Source organism: Sinocyclocheilus rhinocerous, unplaced genomic scaffold (genome assembly GCF_001515625.1).
Source record: "Sinocyclocheilus rhinocerous isolate Xijiao unplaced genomic scaffold, SAMN03320098_v1.1 scaffold846, whole genome shotgun sequence".
NCBI lineage: Eukaryota > Metazoa > Chordata > Actinopteri > Cypriniformes > Cyprinidae > Sinocyclocheilus > Sinocyclocheilus rhinocerous.
Genome location: NW_015661883.1, coordinates 583,885 through 602,107, shown reverse-complemented (window position 1 = coordinate 602,107; position 18,223 = coordinate 583,885). Strand labels below are relative to the sequence as shown.

The 18,223-nt window shown below is 35.7% G+C and overlaps 1 protein-coding gene across 2 annotated transcripts; it reads left to right on the top strand.

Annotated features, from left to right (window-relative positions):
• The first annotated feature begins 1,957 nt into the window (after window positions 1-1,957).
• Window positions 1,958-17,717, top strand: LOC107726785 (kidney mitochondrial carrier protein 1-like). 2 transcript variants are annotated; one of them, XM_016536476.1, is made up of 9 exons: window positions 1,958-2,131; window positions 2,704-2,799; window positions 3,469-3,607; window positions 5,178-5,272; window positions 12,936-13,021; window positions 14,387-14,482; window positions 14,641-14,765; window positions 14,879-15,092; window positions 15,659-17,717. In XM_016536476.1, the coding sequence occupies exons 2-9, from the start codon at window positions 2,736-2,738 to the stop codon at window positions 15,698-15,700; spliced, it is 861 nt and encodes a 286-aa protein (XP_016391962.1). In that variant the 5' UTR covers window positions 1,958-2,131; window positions 2,704-2,735; the 3' UTR covers window positions 15,701-17,717. The 2 variants fall into 2 exon arrangements, with proteins under 2 accessions (XP_016391962.1, XP_016391961.1); XM_016536475.1 differs by having other exon boundaries at window positions 2,701-2,799.
• The last annotated feature ends 506 nt before the right edge of the window (window positions 17,718-18,223 follow it).

Sequence of the window (18,223 nt, the reverse complement as noted above, 5' to 3'; positions counted from 1 at the left end):
ATATAGATTACAGAAATGTTATATTGTAATGTTATATATATATATATATATATATATATATATTTATTATTATTTTTTTCATAAACCATATCAATATCTATGAAAAACACCTATACTTAGATTTTGGTGTGCTTCTGTACACTTAACCTAAGTTTTGCGTGCTCAGTCTAGTGGGACTATGGCTTTTTTTGTACGATTCTGTTCACAAAGCAACACAAAACTCATGTAAGAGTTAAACTAAAAAAATATAAATAAATAAATAACATAATAAAATAAAATAATATAATGTATACTTGTCTTGTTTTAGATCAGTATTATATATAAAAAATTTGTTAGAATATTAAGACGTTAATTCAATATTTTATACTTATGGATTTTTTTTTACATGTAAATCTAAATGTTTAAATCTAATATGTAAATCTAGTTTACGTATTTTTTTTTAAATTATGTAATATACATTTGTAACACTATATTATTTTTTTTTTTTTTTTTTTTTTTTTTACATGGGTAACTTAAATGGTACGGCGCCACAAAACTTATGCAAACTACAGACAACACAAGCTAACCTTGAATGAAAAAAAAGTAAAATTTCTTAATATGGGCACAATGAAAATTGTCTGCTAATGTGTATCGTTTGTTTTCAGTGAGAAAATTACAAATAAGAGAAAAAACCTGTCCAAAAACTGTAGAGGCATGTCGCCTTTACCATGAGGGTATACAGGGGGAAAAAGTCTAGCAAAACAGTTTGGAGTGGACAGAAAGTCGATGAGGAAGTGAGTGAATCTCAAGATCAGGATTGATGCTCATCCGGGACAGGAGACCTTCCTCAGTTCAGCGGTAGAGAGCAAGATTTCAGAGTGTCTTCAAGTAGACTGTAAGCAAGAAGCTAGATTATGTTATATAGACTAAGTGTAAAATGAAAGAAGGAAAAATGTGAGGTTGTGAGAGGATCTAACAGTGGCTAATGTGTCTTTTTACAATCTTTACAGATAATGAAATGTTCTGCTTTGCATACTGTATGTTTTTCATGTTGAATGTTATTGGTACAGGTAGCGCTATAGCAAACATAAGTAAAATTATTTTTTTTAAATACTTCCGTCACTGAATAAATATATTAATTTTTTACTTCTTTAAAATTAATATATATATATTGTGAATAAATTATGATGTGGGCTTATTTGGAACACATGCGAGCTTAAATGGTGCCAAAGTACCAATTAAGACCATGCCAGACCTTTGACTTTATTCATAAAATATCTTAACTTTGTATTCTAAATGTACATCAACTAATTAATACATTTTCAGATGAGAGCTAAATCTTGCATTTTAACAAATTTATATATATATATATATATATATATATATTTATTATTATTTTTTTCATAAACCATATCAATATCTATGAAAAACACCTATACTTAGATTTTGGTGTGCTTCTGTACACTTAACCTAAGTTATCTTTGCCGTATTTAAAGGTGGTTTACATATTAGGTATTGAGTTCAGTGTCTGGAGAGTTTACAGTTTTCAATTAAATTTTAACATTTACAAGGCCTATTGTAAGAAGTTGAACTGTAGCTTTTCACAAAACACATTTTCATTTTTGTATTTTTTATGGAGAAGGAGCAGACTGCTGATTACTATTGAGTGATAAAAATGTGTAAAGATGAAAACGAAATAAAGTTACTAAATATTGTTTACAAGTTTTTTTGATCTCTGAATTTTGTTATTTTTAGTGAGCCAACACATGGACTGCATACATTAAAACATAACCTATTATAGAGAGTTCATAAGGGGCATTACATGAAGGACCACCCACATTTGACAATTCAAAACAAACAAACAAACAAACAAAAAGAAATCAAATCTCACTGCTTGCTTCCCCTCGAGGAGCAGGATGACATTGAAAAGGGGAAAAGGAGGGGTGAGGGAGTCTAGTCTCTTTCAAACTTCCGGGCGGGAACTTCCGGTCGCGGCGAGTCGAATTCCTGCTAGCTAAAGACACATGATGGGAAACTGAATGCTGTACGCGCTCCTGGAGTTTGACTGCGAAAAGTACAGTAATCTTACATGTGGTTGAGACGATGGAGTCCAAAATAAAATAACAGAGGTGACTGAAGCACCAAGCCTCAGGTATGTGAGCTCACGAGACGATATTGACTAGAATGTCGTGATTACTCAGTTTTGTACTTTATAATGGTGAGAGTAGTTCTGCTCTACCTGGCTAACGGTTGCAAGCCGTTAAATGTTCGATACGGAACCAAGTACTGCGATCTTTCATGCTACGTCCACAACATAGACACGTCTAATTTATATTCGTGCGTGTGGTGGCTATACGCTGCTCTTTTTTCATTTTAAACGGTAACCTAGAAAGTTAAATGTTACACGGTTTGATCAAAATAGGCGAGCCTTTGCTTGCTGTCGTTCAGCCTCCTTGGCGGCGGAAGTAGGTGGAACATGAGATAATTTCGACTAATCAGGATCGCCGACAAAATTATTGACAGCGCTTACAACCAATAGGATTTCCGCAAATTTCCTGTGGCGCTTGCAATGAATCTTTAATGCGGTTTCGTCTTATTCCGGTGCACATTTGTCTATGCATCTGACAAGACTGGCTGGAACACAGACGGGTAGCGCTATGTTGTTCAATGTGAGATTAAAACAGCTGGTCTGCTCCTATTTTGGGTTTTTGCTGTTTTTAGTAGGACTCCATCAAGCCGAAGGAGCCGCAACAGAAATGGCAAACCTGAACTGGAAGCCGTTTGTCTTTGGGGGAATGGCCTCAATTGTCGCAGAATTCGGTGAGTCTGTGCACCTGCTGTTTTTACATCATCATTATCATCTATTACAGATCACTTCTTCATTAAAAGGTATTAATACAAGCTATTATCTCAAATGGAAGTGCCATAATGCATATTATTATTTGAGAGAGAATATAGATATTTTTATTTTTTTATTTTTTTACAGGTCGTTAACTGGATATTTTTGTGTACATGTCTAATAACTTAAATATTGAAACGTGTTTCTGCTTTTTGACACAATTAAAAGTAAATAATCATTAGGCGTCAACAATAAAATGTATGCATTATAAAAAAAAATTTATTAGTAACATTATTATGTTATATCATTATTATTACTATTTGTTAGTACTATTAATAGTTGTTGTACTGAAATATACTCTTTTATATAGATTTGTACAACTTTAACAATTGAATCACAATCATTGTATTTGCCACATGGAGGGACTGAAATGAACCTTGATTGTTAAAGCAAGAGCGCTCTTGTTCAACATAACATTGCAGAACATGAAAATCAACATTCCGAAATGGGGTGGGACATTAGAAATGAAATATATGATACAATATATATTCACAACCGAAGCTGCTAATAGATGAAGTACTAGTATACTTAAAGTATATACGATTTTATTATTAAATCACCTTTTATCATTTGATAATTAAATCTTGCAGGTACGTTTCCCATTGATCTCACAAAAACACGGCTCCAGGTTCAAGGGCAGACGCACTGTATGGAGGTCCGATATCGGGGCATGTTCCACGCTTTGTTGAGGATTGGCCGCGAAGAAGGCATCCGGGCATTGTACTCTGGGTGAGTGCAGATTACTTGAATATTCTGAATGACAACAAATGCTTCATTTGCGTTGGAGCATTTTTGTTTTACTTTAGCATCAGTGTTATTGTGTTTAACTTTCTGAAGATCATGGTTGTGTTCCTTTATAAAGGCATATTTGCAACCCATGCAATGGTTCAAGGGTTTTAAATACAGCTGATAGCTGTAATAAACTCTAAATATAGATGATATTTATTTCACATGGTCTGCATGGGTCTGTAGAGGAGCTGAGTCAAGTGAAACTGGCCCACTGCTTTGGCATGAGCAGACTGCAGTCGTTTGAGTTTAGCTTAGTCGTGTTGTCTATGTCACTGAGCATTTTGTTTTTCAAACCATTATCTCGCATATTAATGTGCTGTTTCTTTTTCTGGCCAGAAGCTTACAGTTAGTAAGTTTCTGTCATTTTCTATCATTTTCTTTTTTAAATGCTTTTAGGTCTGTGCATTCATGATTATTTATATAAATTTGGTTAGCATTTCAACTTTTGATTGAACTTTGATTTGTGAACGATTCTTTTCAGTGAACCTGTTGAATCGGTTTGCAAATCTTACAGGATGATTCATTCGTGAATTGGACTCATCCAATCTCAGCTGTTCCTGAGTCAAAAAGAGCGAGTCTCCAGGGTTACTTTAGGGTTCAGGGTTCATTAGTCTTAAGGGTTACTTGATTATTACAGGCAGGTTTGCTGGAGCAGGATTGGAACTGAATTTACAGGATGGACGGTTGGAGATTCACCACTGTTCACAACACTTTGGCATTGTGGCAGCATTTTGCACGGGTAGGCTGGGCGCCATCTTTTAAAAAAAATCTAATTCTAGTTCTAAATGTATGTAAGTAAAATCTTGTCCTTTTTTAAAGTGTTGTAATTTTGTGACTGTAGTACTGTAAAAAAAGTATTTGAATATGCAGGATATTTGTTATTTGTTATAATTATGAAATGGGACGATGCTGTAGTTGTCTAGCAAAGATATTTCCATTAAGAAAATAAATAAATACATTTCACATGTCCTGCTTTTCTTGTGAAAGAAACTATGGTGAAATGTCCTACTGTTGAACCTCTTTGCACAAAACTTTGCATATATGCTTTGCATGATTTTGTCTTTGTCTTCTCAGTACAGCTTTGTGAATAAGAAAACATTTGACAAATGTTTGATGATGTGCAAACTTCAATGTTTTCTAACACTGACAGTGACCATTTCATGCTGTTCTCTATTTAGATTATTCTGAGAAAACAGCAATGGCTAATCATTCAAGCTTTATGTTAATCCCTACATTAATAAATGTGCTTGTTAGTCATTGCATGGACTTGTGATGTGTTATAGTCTGTCATTTAAACATTTATCTATTTAGATTTACATTAACCTCAGTATGGAAATAAAGCATTGACCTTGAAGTTGTGTTTTTTGTTTTTGTTTTTTTATTCACAGAATTTCACCTGCACTCCTCCGACAAGCTTCCTATCATTTAAACACTAATCTATTTAGATTTTCATTAACCCCAGTATGGACATAAAGCATTGACCTTGAAGTTGTGTGCTTTTTATTCACAGAATTTCACCTGCACTCCTCCGACAAGCTTCCTACGGGACAATCAAGATCGGTACATACAACACATTGAAGAAACTGATTGTTAGTCATCCAGAAGGTGGGTTTATGGGATGAATGCTTTGATACGGTTCATGTTGTGCAAGATCTTTTCCATACAACATTACATTATGAGAATAGAACATCATGTTTGCCACTTGTTGTTGATATCTTCAATGAAATGACATGAGTATCTAACTCTCATCTAAGTATTATCAGTCATGGTCTTGAAATCATATGTTTGACTCACTGAACCAGTTTTGTAAGGGTAGCTGTCCTGAAATTTGACCATTTTATTTGGATTTCGCAATCATTGACGTCTAGACATATCTGATTTAACTTTAACAAACTGTATTCATTAGATGATAACCTAATGTATGACTATAAACAGAAGCTCTATGAGATAGGGAGTGAAATGTCTCTGGAGAATTATCTACGCCTTAATGTGTTGCGTGAAATAGACTAGTCACTACCATGTCAGACAGCATGGTGTAAACATGTTGCACACATCCACTCACATTTGCTTTGTAACAAAATCGAATAAGCTTCCCAAAGAGGCAAAACGTATAGCACATTTTTGTCAGCATCACATTAATCTTTTAAGTATGAGGCCATTATTAATATTTGTGAGAGCAAATGCGTGATTAGCATGCATAGATTAGATTAGAGTAGCAATACTGTTAACAGACTCTACCCAAATCAATGTTGAGCATTAGTCTAGTATTCATTTAGTTGCCATGATTGAGTAGTGTTTGTATGGATACGCATTAGTAATTGTTAATAGTTGCCTATGATCACATTTCAGATCAGCCACTTGTAAGAATACATTTTAATTAGCCACCTAACACTGTGCCGTAACTACAACTAGGCATGTTGCTATAGAGAACAATAAATTCTGTCTCTTATGGGCTAATTTCAGTTTGTCCTAACCAGCTGTTATCACAATGAGTGTCACAATGTTTGTTTCTATTTCTATGCCGTTGCGATGAGTAGTTCTTCTCACAGTGACTTTGTTTGGATCAAGATCCTGTTCCACAAATTTGTTCTATGGGCACTGAAATTTTTTCCGGCTTCTCACTAGGGTTGTGACGGTGAGGAAATTTTCCCACCGGTTAATCGACGTGTGACAATACCGGAATCACCGTGGGAGCGGGGGCGTTCCCGCTTTTCCTTGCTTTCCTTCGCTTTTAAATAGCTTGTAAAAGCGGCGTGCGCATTTTACTTTCACTTTCGAATTAGCGGCAGTTCGGCGCCAATTGCTTGAAAATGAAATCTGATCTGTGATGCGACTGTCGTTCGGCACGCTGCATTGAGCAGCCGCGTTCAGTTTTTAATTGTAGTGTCTGTTCTTTTACTGAACTCAATGATTTTTATTACTATATGCTACGGTGGGCAAGTGACGTTAACCGGTGTTGCGGCTTAACGGTATCACCGTCAGCACCGTCTATCGCGGCAAGCCTACTTCTCACTTTACTGCACAAATAACTCATCAATTTGTATAGTGATTAGGGCTACAATTGAGATGAATGGTAAGAAATGTAATGATTTTCATTAGGATTCTCTTACAATTCTGGTTTCTTAACTATTCCCTCGATGAGAAACATTTTTCAAGAACAAATGAAATTTCAGATTTTAGCAGAACAGATTTTACGAATCAGAAATACATACGTTTTTGTGGGTTCTACAAAAAGACTTTTGGTAACGCTTTCTATGAAGCCCATATTTATAATACATTATAAGGGGTATTAAGGCATTAATATTAAGGCACTATAATGAATGAATAATGCATTATAAAAAACCTTATAATATGTTGTATCATCTCATAAATAATCATAAGAACAGTTTTAATGTATTATAATACTGATTTGTGGTTATAGCTTTTAAGAGTTTGATGATTTATAACACACAATGAACATGTTGTATCCACTTGACTTACGTTACAATGAATTATATTTCCCATAGTTATAATGTATTATAAGGTCTCATATCTTGCCATTGTTTAAGATCTGCACAATAACTTGGTGCATCTTATTAGTGTTTTTACTGTAAAATGACAAATACAAATTCTTCATGAAAACATCTTGAACATCTCAACATGAAAAAAAAAAAGGCTTTTTAATGCGGTCTTATGATTTATAAGTGGTCTGTCTACTTTAAGTAAAGTAACTTCACTTTACTTAAAGCAGACAAAGACCACTTATAAATAATAATAATTTTTTTTTCTCAAACAGCAGATCAGATGAATGTGTTCACATTTGCTTTGAACTATTTTTATTATAATATCAGTATGGTTTTGATGGTACCCTTTAGACAACTGTTGATAAGTAACTTTGCAACTACATGTCAACTAGCATTGGAGTATTAGTAGTATGTCTGCTAAATATCTGCTTCCCCAACAGACAGTTAACTGACTATAGGCAACTTTGCAAGTACGTCAACTTATTCTACCAACCTTAACCTAAGTCTACCAATACTCTAAATGAGAGTTAGTTGGCATGTAGTTGCAAAGTTGCTTATAGTCAATAGACTAAGGTAGGGCCGGGTGATAATTCGATAATGATAATTATCGCGATATAATTTTCCTCGATAAAACGATATGAATAGTTCGATAAATGTTCGATATAATGTTTATGCGCCAAAAGCGGAACGAAACGGCGCAACTCATTTGAATCGCGCCACACGGAACGTTTATCCGCTCGGATCAAAGTTCAAACTGCCGCGTGGCGCGAGCTCCCTAGAGCAGATGCGTTTACAAGGTCACGCGAGCACTAAACAGCGCTGTGAGATCCAGTGTGAAGTGCTTGAATTCAACGATGAACACAAATGACTCGGTGATTTAAACTAGTTTAAAGTCAAACAGGAGAAACACTGTGTGCAACGAGACACTCAGAAGGCTTTTCAATCTACACATCGCCATCATTTACCATGGATTTACTGTAGTAACACTCACTGCACCATGGTATTGTGGCAGAAATGTGGGATATTCACGTTGAATTTTATTACAGGAGTAATGGTATATAATTATAGTATGTATTTGTCATTAAGCTATAGCATGTGTGCATTTATACTGAATATTTTTAGACTACTGTTTTTAATACAAGTAGGCTACTTAAAAACCACATAGTTATATTTTTACCATGGTATTGAGGTGCTATGAGCTACTATCAAATGTGTATTTCTAAGAGACAAAAAAGTGATATTATTATTATTATTATTAATGTTATCAGGCAACCCAAACCTGTTTCTTGATTTGAAACGATATCACTCATTAGAACATGCAGAAACTAAGAAATTAATTTTTCTATTTAGATATTTATTTTGTTAAGGAAAATTAATGGTCTGGTTTCTACAACTTTCACTTTGGAGCAAAAATCTGGCTTTAAACTTGAAAGAAATAAAGATTTGACATTTATCGTGATAATTATCGATATCGACTGATATGAAAAAAATTATCGTGATAATTTTTTTGGCCATATCGCCCAGCCCTAGACTAAGGGGACCATCAAAAAAAAAAAGTAAACATTGCCTTTTTTTTATTTGAAAGTATTACACCTGATCTTAAACTAGCTCACAGCAAAATTAACATTAACCTCATAGGAAACACTGGATTGGATAAGTTTGGTCTCGTACTGTATCGCGTACCTTGTATCATCCTACTACTTGTCCGCTTGATCCTATTCCATCTCATCTCCTTCAAGCCATTTCTCCTGCCGTTGTACCTACACTCACTCACATTAACACATCCCTTCACACTGGTGTTTTTCCCTCAACATTTAAACAGGCTCGTATAAACCCCACTTCTTAAGAAACCCACTCTTAACCCAACTCAGTATAGTTGTGTATATATATAGTATATATAGTATATATAGTACAGACCGGTTTCCCATCTACCTTTCATTGCAAAAACACTTGAACGTGTTGTGTTCAACCAAGTCTCTGCCTTTCTCACTCAGAACAACCTTCTGGACAGCAACCAATCTGGCTTCTGCCCGGTCCTGCAGATTTGCTTTATACAACATTAGGAAGATCAGGCCCTTTCTTTCAGAACATGCAACCTCCCTCCTTGTTCAAGCTCTTGTTCTATCCAGGCTGGACTATTGCAATGCTCTCTTGGCAGGTCTTCCAGCCACTTCTATCAAACCTCTACGATTAATCCAAAATGCCACTGCAAGATTAATCTTTAATGAGCCAAAAAGAATGCATGTCACCCCTCTGTTCATCAATTTGCACTGGCTTCCAGTAGCTGCTCGCATAAAATTGAAAGCATTAATGTTTGCCTACAAAACCATCACTGGCTCTGCACCCATTTACCTAAATTCATTACTTCAGAGTTATGTGCCCTCTGAAGTAATGAATTTAGGTAAATGGGTGCAGAGCCATTTACCTAATTTGATTGCTTCTATTGTCCTCATTTGTAAGTTGCTTTGGATAAAAGTGTCTGCTAAATGACTAAATGTAAATGTGATAATGGTTAATATGGTATTAATTATTTGTTATAAATAATCATACTCTTAAAAGTTATAACCACAAATGCTTAAGTATTACAATTATTATAATTGCTGTTATGATTATTTATGAGATGATACAACATATTATAAGGTCTTTTTATAATGCATTATGCATTCTTTATAATGTCTTAATTATACCCCTATAATGTATTATAAATACGGGCTTCATAGAAAGTGTTACCGACTTTATTTATTTATTTATTTTAGATTAGAATACAATCCAATAATTATCAATTATATATTACATAATCTTGATTTGTTTAGAATCTGACAAAAGCAATGACAAATTTTTTTTTATTTAAAGTGCCATGCCATTTGCTCAGGAATCAGACTAAATTGTTGAGCTGTATGGTTTTTGATTTATTAAAGGGTAAACCTATAACACTTTAGTTAATCTTTGAAGCACAAATTATATATTTTTAATAAAACCTGAGAGATTTCTGTCCCTCCATTGAATGCCTATTCCACCAAAGCTTCAAACGTTATAAAAGTAAAACACATGTATTCTCCTATAAAGAATACATTTATATCCTATAAAGCGTACTGTATCATTTGATATGCAAATTTCTCTTATTCGGCCAATCACAACGCATTGGATAGCTGACCAATCACAGCACACCTTGCTTTTTCAGACCGATGAGCTTTGTAAAAATCGACGCGTTTCAAAAAGGCGGGGCATAGAGGAGAAACAATAATGTACAGTATGTGGAAAATAATGTGTTTTTTAAACTTTAAACCGCATAAACACATTTCATTACACCAAATACACAAAATAATGTTCTTTTTAGCAGCATCATATGACCCCTTTAACATGAACAAGACTTTGCTGAAAAACTGCTGTACACAATTTACTGCATGCCTTCTGTTGTCTGATCATTTCTTTTTTAGCTGAAAGTTCTTTTAGTGTATTTCTATATACGTTCACCAGGGACACGTCTTTTTGCTGTGACATCTTTACTGATTTATATAATTTAAATGTAAGAATAAATTGTGTTGTTAGTAATATTTCAAGATGAACATTTACTTAAATGAAGCAATTTATTAATTTGATTTTTGAAAATGTATGAATAATCATGTTAAACATCCTACAGTCCTACAGCAACTCTGAAGCAGCTGCAGGAATTTGACAAAGTGGTCATTGTGTGCATGTGACAACAATATCACAAATGTGGCTTGTAGGGGAGGGTTGCAAGAAAAAAGCCACTCCTCAAGAAAAGCCACATGCCACATGACTGAGCTTTGCCAAAACACACCTTGAAGATTCTGAGGCAGATGAGACTAAAATTTAATTATTTGGAAATCCAATGCAGCTCACCATCCAAAACACAGCATTCCTACAGTAAAGCACGGAGGTGGTGATATCCTGTTATGAGGGTGTTTCTCTGCAGCAGGGACTGGAGCAATTGTGAGGATAGAAGGAAAAATGCATGGGGCAAAATACTGTCAAATTCTTGAGGAAAATCTGCTGCACTCTGCCAGAAAGTTGTCAATGGGAAGAAGATTTGCCTTCCAACACGACAGTGACCAAAAGCACACAGCAAAACTGAGCACACAGTGGTTGAAGGAGAAAAAGGTGAATGTACTTGCATGGTCTAGTCAGAGCCCAGACTCGAACCCCACTGAAAATCTGTGGATTGACTTGAAGACTGCAGTCCACAAACGGTCACCATCAAATTGAACTGAACTTGAGCAGTTCTGTAAAGAAGAGTGAGCAAATATTGCAAAGTCTAGATGTGCAAAGTTAGTAGAGACGGAGACAAATCCCAACAGACTAAAGGCTGTAATTAAAGCAAAAGGTGGTTCAACTAAATACTGACACAAGGGGGTGGTCCTTTTTCCAACTCCGTGATTGTTTTTTTTTTTTCTGACACGTTGGTGTTATATGTTATATCTTTCATTTAGATGTTATAAGCTGCACTGGGTAAATACAAAAATATGGATGAAACAAAAACTGTGTCCATCTTCATTTCAGGCTGCAAAGCAACAAAAATGTGATTATTTTAAAGGGGGGTGATTCTTTTCTATACCCATGTTAGTAGTCTGCTATACTATTATAAAGATCTCATTGATTTACTTTACAAGCTATCAGAATTTTATCTTATTGGCCATATTTTGGCATATTTTTGCTCATATTAAAATCCTTATCAAATATGATACTTGGCAAAAAACACATTCCATATGTCAGGTTTTACAGGGTTAATAATCGTGCGAAGAAACTAATTTAGGCTTTTATTTACATATAAACATTGATCAAAGCACATACATAGAGCACATTAAATATAGTAAATGGAAGCTCAAATGTGCCTGATTGCCATGCAGGAACAAAGCTTATTGGAACTTCATTCTGTTTTCTCACCTGTGGCTGTTGTTTGTCTGGTGTCTGGTACATAACAGGGTTTTAAGGAATAGTTGTTGTTTTTTTTTTGACACTTAAATTTAGCATTTAGCTACATTTTCCACCATTACGCCAAAACCCTAGCTCTACCAATTCTGGACTACAAAACAAGGTGTAACCACCATCACTAATGTACAGTCCAAACAAAAGGTGCTGAATCGGCAGACAAACACGTCTCTAGCGTTACCTTATCTGGTGCTGGCGCATCTGACATGGTACAAAATCTTCTTTTCTCTGCAAACAATATCTGTATTACTTGAATGCCTGCCATAAAGAAAGGCCACAGTTGGTCAACAGTGGATTTTTATTGTATTGAACAGGCTGTATTTAGACTCTTCTGGCCAAGAGTCTAAATACAGCCTGTTAGTGTGTGGGTACCAATACCTGTTCTGCTGCAAAACTAAATGGCTGTTCTGACTTGGTCACATTGATCAAGGAATTACTCTATTTATCGATCTAAATTTGATCAGCCCTTTACCTTTTTTTTTTTTTTTTACACATTCATCTCTCTTATCATTGGTGCCTTGATCTATAAAGGCTGGCTGCTACATCTTAAAATAGTGGACCTATAAGACCTTACTTAAAGAGCTTTTACAAAAATAGGGCTTTTTTGTGATTCTTAAATGAGGTAATCCGCGTTTGATTGTTGCCTGTATCTTTTTCCTGCCTTACTATCTTTGTAATATTACTGATTTATTGTTGAATTGTTAAACTGTTTTTGTTCTGTGGCTTTTCTTTCTTGTGTGTGTGTTTTTATTTATTTATTTTTAATGAAACGTACTGAAGGACATTCTGAATCTAATGGCTGCTCTTTTTTTCAGATGAGACTATGGTGATTAATGTGTTTTGTGGTGTGGTGTCTGGAGTTTTGTCGTCCTCTTTGGCAAATCCAACTGATGTGCTAAAGGTAATTAAAATCAAATCTTCATCTCCTTAAAAACCAATTACTACAAATGTTAGCATAATTCCGAACGCTTTAGATCTACATATAAATCATCTCTAAAAGGGGTCATATGAAGTTGCTAAAAAGAACATTATTTTGTGTATTTGGTGTAATGAAGATCAGCTCTAGGCATGACGAAGCGGATATCGTCCTCTTTTGGAAGGCCAAACAAAGTAGTTTTGCTTTCACAACGAAACGCACATTGCCTTCACGACATGGCGGCGGCACCAACAATACAACAGCGAGAATAAAAGTTATGCCTTCTTTCTTTGCGTGAACATTTGGGAGGCGTTATGAAAATCTTCCCACATCGTGACGTAGACATGTGTTAGAACGAGCCGTTTTAGGTAGGCGTGGTTGACTCTTAACTTTTATAAAGAATATCTCTTTGGATTTGAGACTTTAGTCTTTGCAACTTTACAGATCTTTATGCACCAAGAGCTTGTAACACTCCAAAGAGAAATGGAAAAATTGAAATTGCATAATTTGACCCCTTTAAAACATATGTTTTCTCAGGGTTATGAGAGGGGGAGGGGAGGGGATCTTATTTAAAGTCATGATGAATAAAGAATAAATTCATTTTTTCGCCCTGGTTTAATAAGGTACACTTGTAAGAAAATAGCAGTGGCTGGGACCGACTTTCAGTATCACCTTCACTTAAAACGATACAAACTAATCCTGTTTACATGAAATAAGTCTGCTCCTGAGCAGGTTTGAGCTAATGGACCTGTTGCTATGACAGCAACTCCAGGATGAGCTTCAAAGAACCAAACAATCCTGCATAATGTCAAATCATCAGCAATAAAATTCAGCTAACTGAGTAATCCACGTACAAAGACCAGACCCCTGAGCAGCAGATATGCTAAGATGCTTTTTTACCTTGCTGTGTCGGGAGAGTGCTGCAGGTGCGAGTGGTGAAAACACGGAAGGAGTTTAGTTTATATGGACTCTGAATGAGCCAAGTAGAGTGGATTTGAGGAGGCAGCAGTGTGGATCTTAAGGCTTTAGCTAAAATGCAGAATGGAGTTTAATTTATTTGGGCATTCCTCAAGTGGAATGGATTTGACCGATGGCGCTCTGAAAAGTGAACAGAACAGTAAACTGAATTAGAGATGGTAAAAGTGAGTGGGTCGAATATCATTGGTCTTAAAAACCACATACAATGGTTCCGATGCCCATACTTTAGTATGTATGCTCGTGGCACTGTGTGCGCACTTGCATTAAATATGTTTCTGGCCTTTGGCTTTAACGTCACTTTTAGTTTTTACAACACCGATCTCACCCAAATTAGTTTTTTCTTATGTCCTGTTATTTCCTTCTGCTTTCCAGATTCGCATGCAGGCTCAAGGCAGCCTGTTACAGGGAAGCATGATGTCTAATTTCATCAACATTTATCAGACTGAAGGCACGCGAGGCCTGTGGAGGGTGAGTGCTTTCGTTAATTATCTCATCTTACACATCGGTGGTGAGATTTGAAAATATGTGGCCATCAGTTGTTTGAATGATTCATTAGCATTCCAGCTTTTTAAATGCAACACATTATAGGTTTTGCTTTAATACTGTGATGTCTTCATTGTTTTCAGGGTGTAATTCCTACCGCACAGAGGGCGGCCATCGTGGTGGGTGTAGAGCTGCCAGTCTATGACATCACCAAGAAGCATTTGATTCTTTCAGGCCTCATGGGAGACACAGTGTTCACTCATTTCATGTGAGCATCTCTACCAGTACTTGTTTTGTTGATTCAAAATTTGATTTATTAATGAGGCACAAACGTTGACTTCACGAGGAACGCAATCCATATTTTTTCTTCTGTTTATTTAGTTCCAGTTTCGCGTGTGGTCTGGCAGGTGCTTTAGCCTCCAACCCAGTGGATGTGGTGAGGACACGTATGATGAATCAACGTGTGCTCGCAGGTAACCCTCTGTACAAGGGTACCCTGGACGGACTCATGCAGACCTGGAAAAACGAAGGATTTTTTGCTCTCTATAAAGGCTTCTGGCCCAACTGGCTGCGTCTAGGGCCCTGGAACATAATTGTATCCTTTGACAATATAATATGTTTTGATTTAATTTTCATATTTTGACTTAAAAAATGTCCTTGGTTTTGTAATGTTTGCATAGTCCAACCACTAGAGGTCAGCATATTACTACATGAAGTTGTATAGCATGTCAAATTTGCCTCTCTTTGGGTGTGAGCAAAAACATTTTTTTAAATGCTTTGTTTAACTTAAAATGCAAATTAGCTGCTGCTCTTCTGGAAAGTGGGCGGAGCCTTTACAACTTGCACTTCAGATAGTCCGTCAACAACAACAATCTCACACAGCCAGAATGTCAAAAATTATTTATAAAATGTGCAGACAGTGATGACGTTTTTGGAATAATTTAAAACTAATGACATAGCTCTGTGAGTAGAGGCAGAGACAGTGGTATTTAGCCACATTAGCTGTTCAGCATTAGCACATCCGGAAATGTGATTTGGAAATATTCCGAAAATATAAAGCGATTCTTTCTTGTTCTCGATATGATGTTGGAGCATGAACATATAGTCAATACTATACAGGGTCTGTTATGGTCGTCTTGTGATCCTTGACTTAAGTTTCAGTTCTTCATCACCTTTGAGCAGCTGAAGAAGCTTTCATTGTAGAGTTTGTGACTTCCCTGAGCTGTGTGTAGGTGTCTGGGGCTTCTGTCCTTCAGCATTTACCATCCCTTCTCCGTCACGCACCTATGAGTATTTTTATTTAAGAACGAACATGTATTTTGTTCTCATTTGCATTGTACATACTTGACCTATTTAAACACACTTGTTTTTGCACCTAAATGCTTTGTGTTTCACTCCTGGCAGCTATGTTGTCCGTCACCGCCATGTTCTCAGGCCCAGTGGTGTTTTCATCATATATGCTTGGTCAGCTAGGAGCAGCACTGGTGTAAATTTGAGGTAAAGGGCTAAAGCGAAAACTGGAAACCACGAGGCATAGTTTCTCCACACTGGCTTGAGAGTTTGAAATTATAGCATAAGTTACTAAAAACACATCCGCCATGTGGGGGATGTAAAGCAATAGTTTAGTGTAGAACTGAATGTAGTTGGTGAATATAAGCAGGAATATTATAATATACAGGTCCACGCACTCTAAATTAGACATTGTCCTTGTAATTTAATATGTAAACACGGCTTGTGCAGTGATAATGTATTTTGCTTCATCTGTAGACTGCAGATATGATAGAAATTGCCCACGTTGCATACTTGTATGCAGTCCAAATTAATACCAAAGGAACTAGTAAAGGGAGATGTGGCCTCATATCTTGGATCTTTGAGCTCAGTGGGACTTATTCATAAAACATGAGCCAATTTCAGTGTAGCCTAAGTCTGTTCTTGCGCAAGTTGTCGCATTTAATTCAAAATTGCTCCGAAATTGTTACGCTTGTTTCATAAGGCCCAATGTGCCCAAAAAGCTTATTTTATCCCATATTATGTCAAGGTCCTCTGAAAAGCTCCATGAAAGTGGGTTAGAAGTTTATGCCTGAACATGCATAGAATTCTAAGCACTTGTGACATTGCACAAGTTTTTATTTTACTTTTTTCAGTGACGTCTTTATTGCCATGTACATTTGCATGAGTGTGTAGTGTGTGTGTGTTTGTGTTCTGAGAAGCACATGTAAAATGTCAAATATTTTGGCAGCCGTCAAAATGTGTAAATACGGCTACTGTACGATAGAATAAAATATTAGCACATAGTTTTTTGTTTTTTTTTTGTTAATTTTCAACCAGATTTTGTGGAAAAGGGTGTCATTTGCATTTTTATTGCTTGCCTCTTTGCCAAAGTGTACGTGTATTAAACCAGAACTGCACTGATGTTGCTGGTTTTGAAAAGTGACGCATTATTATTGTTATTATTGGGAAAGTACTGTTACATATTCATCATTGTATGTCATCATATTTCAAGCCTTACCACTTCCTGCTTTTATATTTATGCCTTGGCCTGATTTTATGGTGTGCTAGCTAAACATGAAGTGTTGTACTTCTGCTATAATTTACTGTCTATATTGTTCATAACCTTTAACATGCAAATCAAACTGTATTGCAAACATTCTTAAGTTATATGGACAAGCTGTTCTTCATATGACTTTAAGGGGACAAGTTTAAAAGGTTTAATGTATGTAATGCTTGGGTTATTCAGGGGTTTTCATGTTCGTTATACTTGCTTTTTCCCAAACTTTTGCTGTTGCTAGAATGGAGACTACAGCATGGTGCATGATATATTCCTCTCTAATAGAACTTTTGAAAATGCTTATTTTATTATGTAGCAAAGACCAAGAACCACATTAACCCATGTGCCAGTGTTTTTACTTTAGTTTACTGTTAGTCACTCACGGATCATAAGGATGAGAACCTCTTATGCTATATGTTATGCTCCCTCAGTTGTTTTTGTTTTTGCTCAATTATAATTTTTTTAAATACTGTTTTATTTACACTTTTACTATATGAAAGGTTCTTTCGTGTAGAGGTACTTTAAATTTGTGGGGTGTTCGTTTGGATGTATAATTGAAATCAGGATGAATTTTCTGACAATACTGTTGTACAATGAGGGAAATTGTAGAATTTATTACCCAAATACATTTGATAAATGAGAGATAATGAAAATGTGCAGAATTAAAATGGGCATACACACACACCTATTTGGAAATCGAGTATTGAACAGTAAATAATATATCATGTAATGGCTTTAATCCCCAGCACAGCCATTTTGTTTTATTTCCCAACTTGCAGCAAACCCATTAATACATTATATAATTGCTTGCAATTGCCAATTTCTTTGTGATCCACTCTTTTGGTTAAGTGTCTTTGGTGTGAACAAACATTATTTATTATGATCTGTTGCTTGAATAGACAATGAATTGGATCAAGAATGCCTTTTTTCTTTTGTGGAAGGTTTTTTTCTTTTTTGGGGCTGTTTTTTTTGTCTAATGTAACCGTGCACCCTGACAATAAATACAATGTTCACTGAAAGTTGCTTGTTATAGGTCCCATTTAGTCCCATTGAGGCGTAGGAGCAAACAAAGGCATGACTTGTTCAACAACAACATCACACGATTCTTTAATGCATGAGTTGTTAATGCAGTTTGAAGTCACAGGCATTGGATTAAACAAAAGTGTGATTCATTTTAA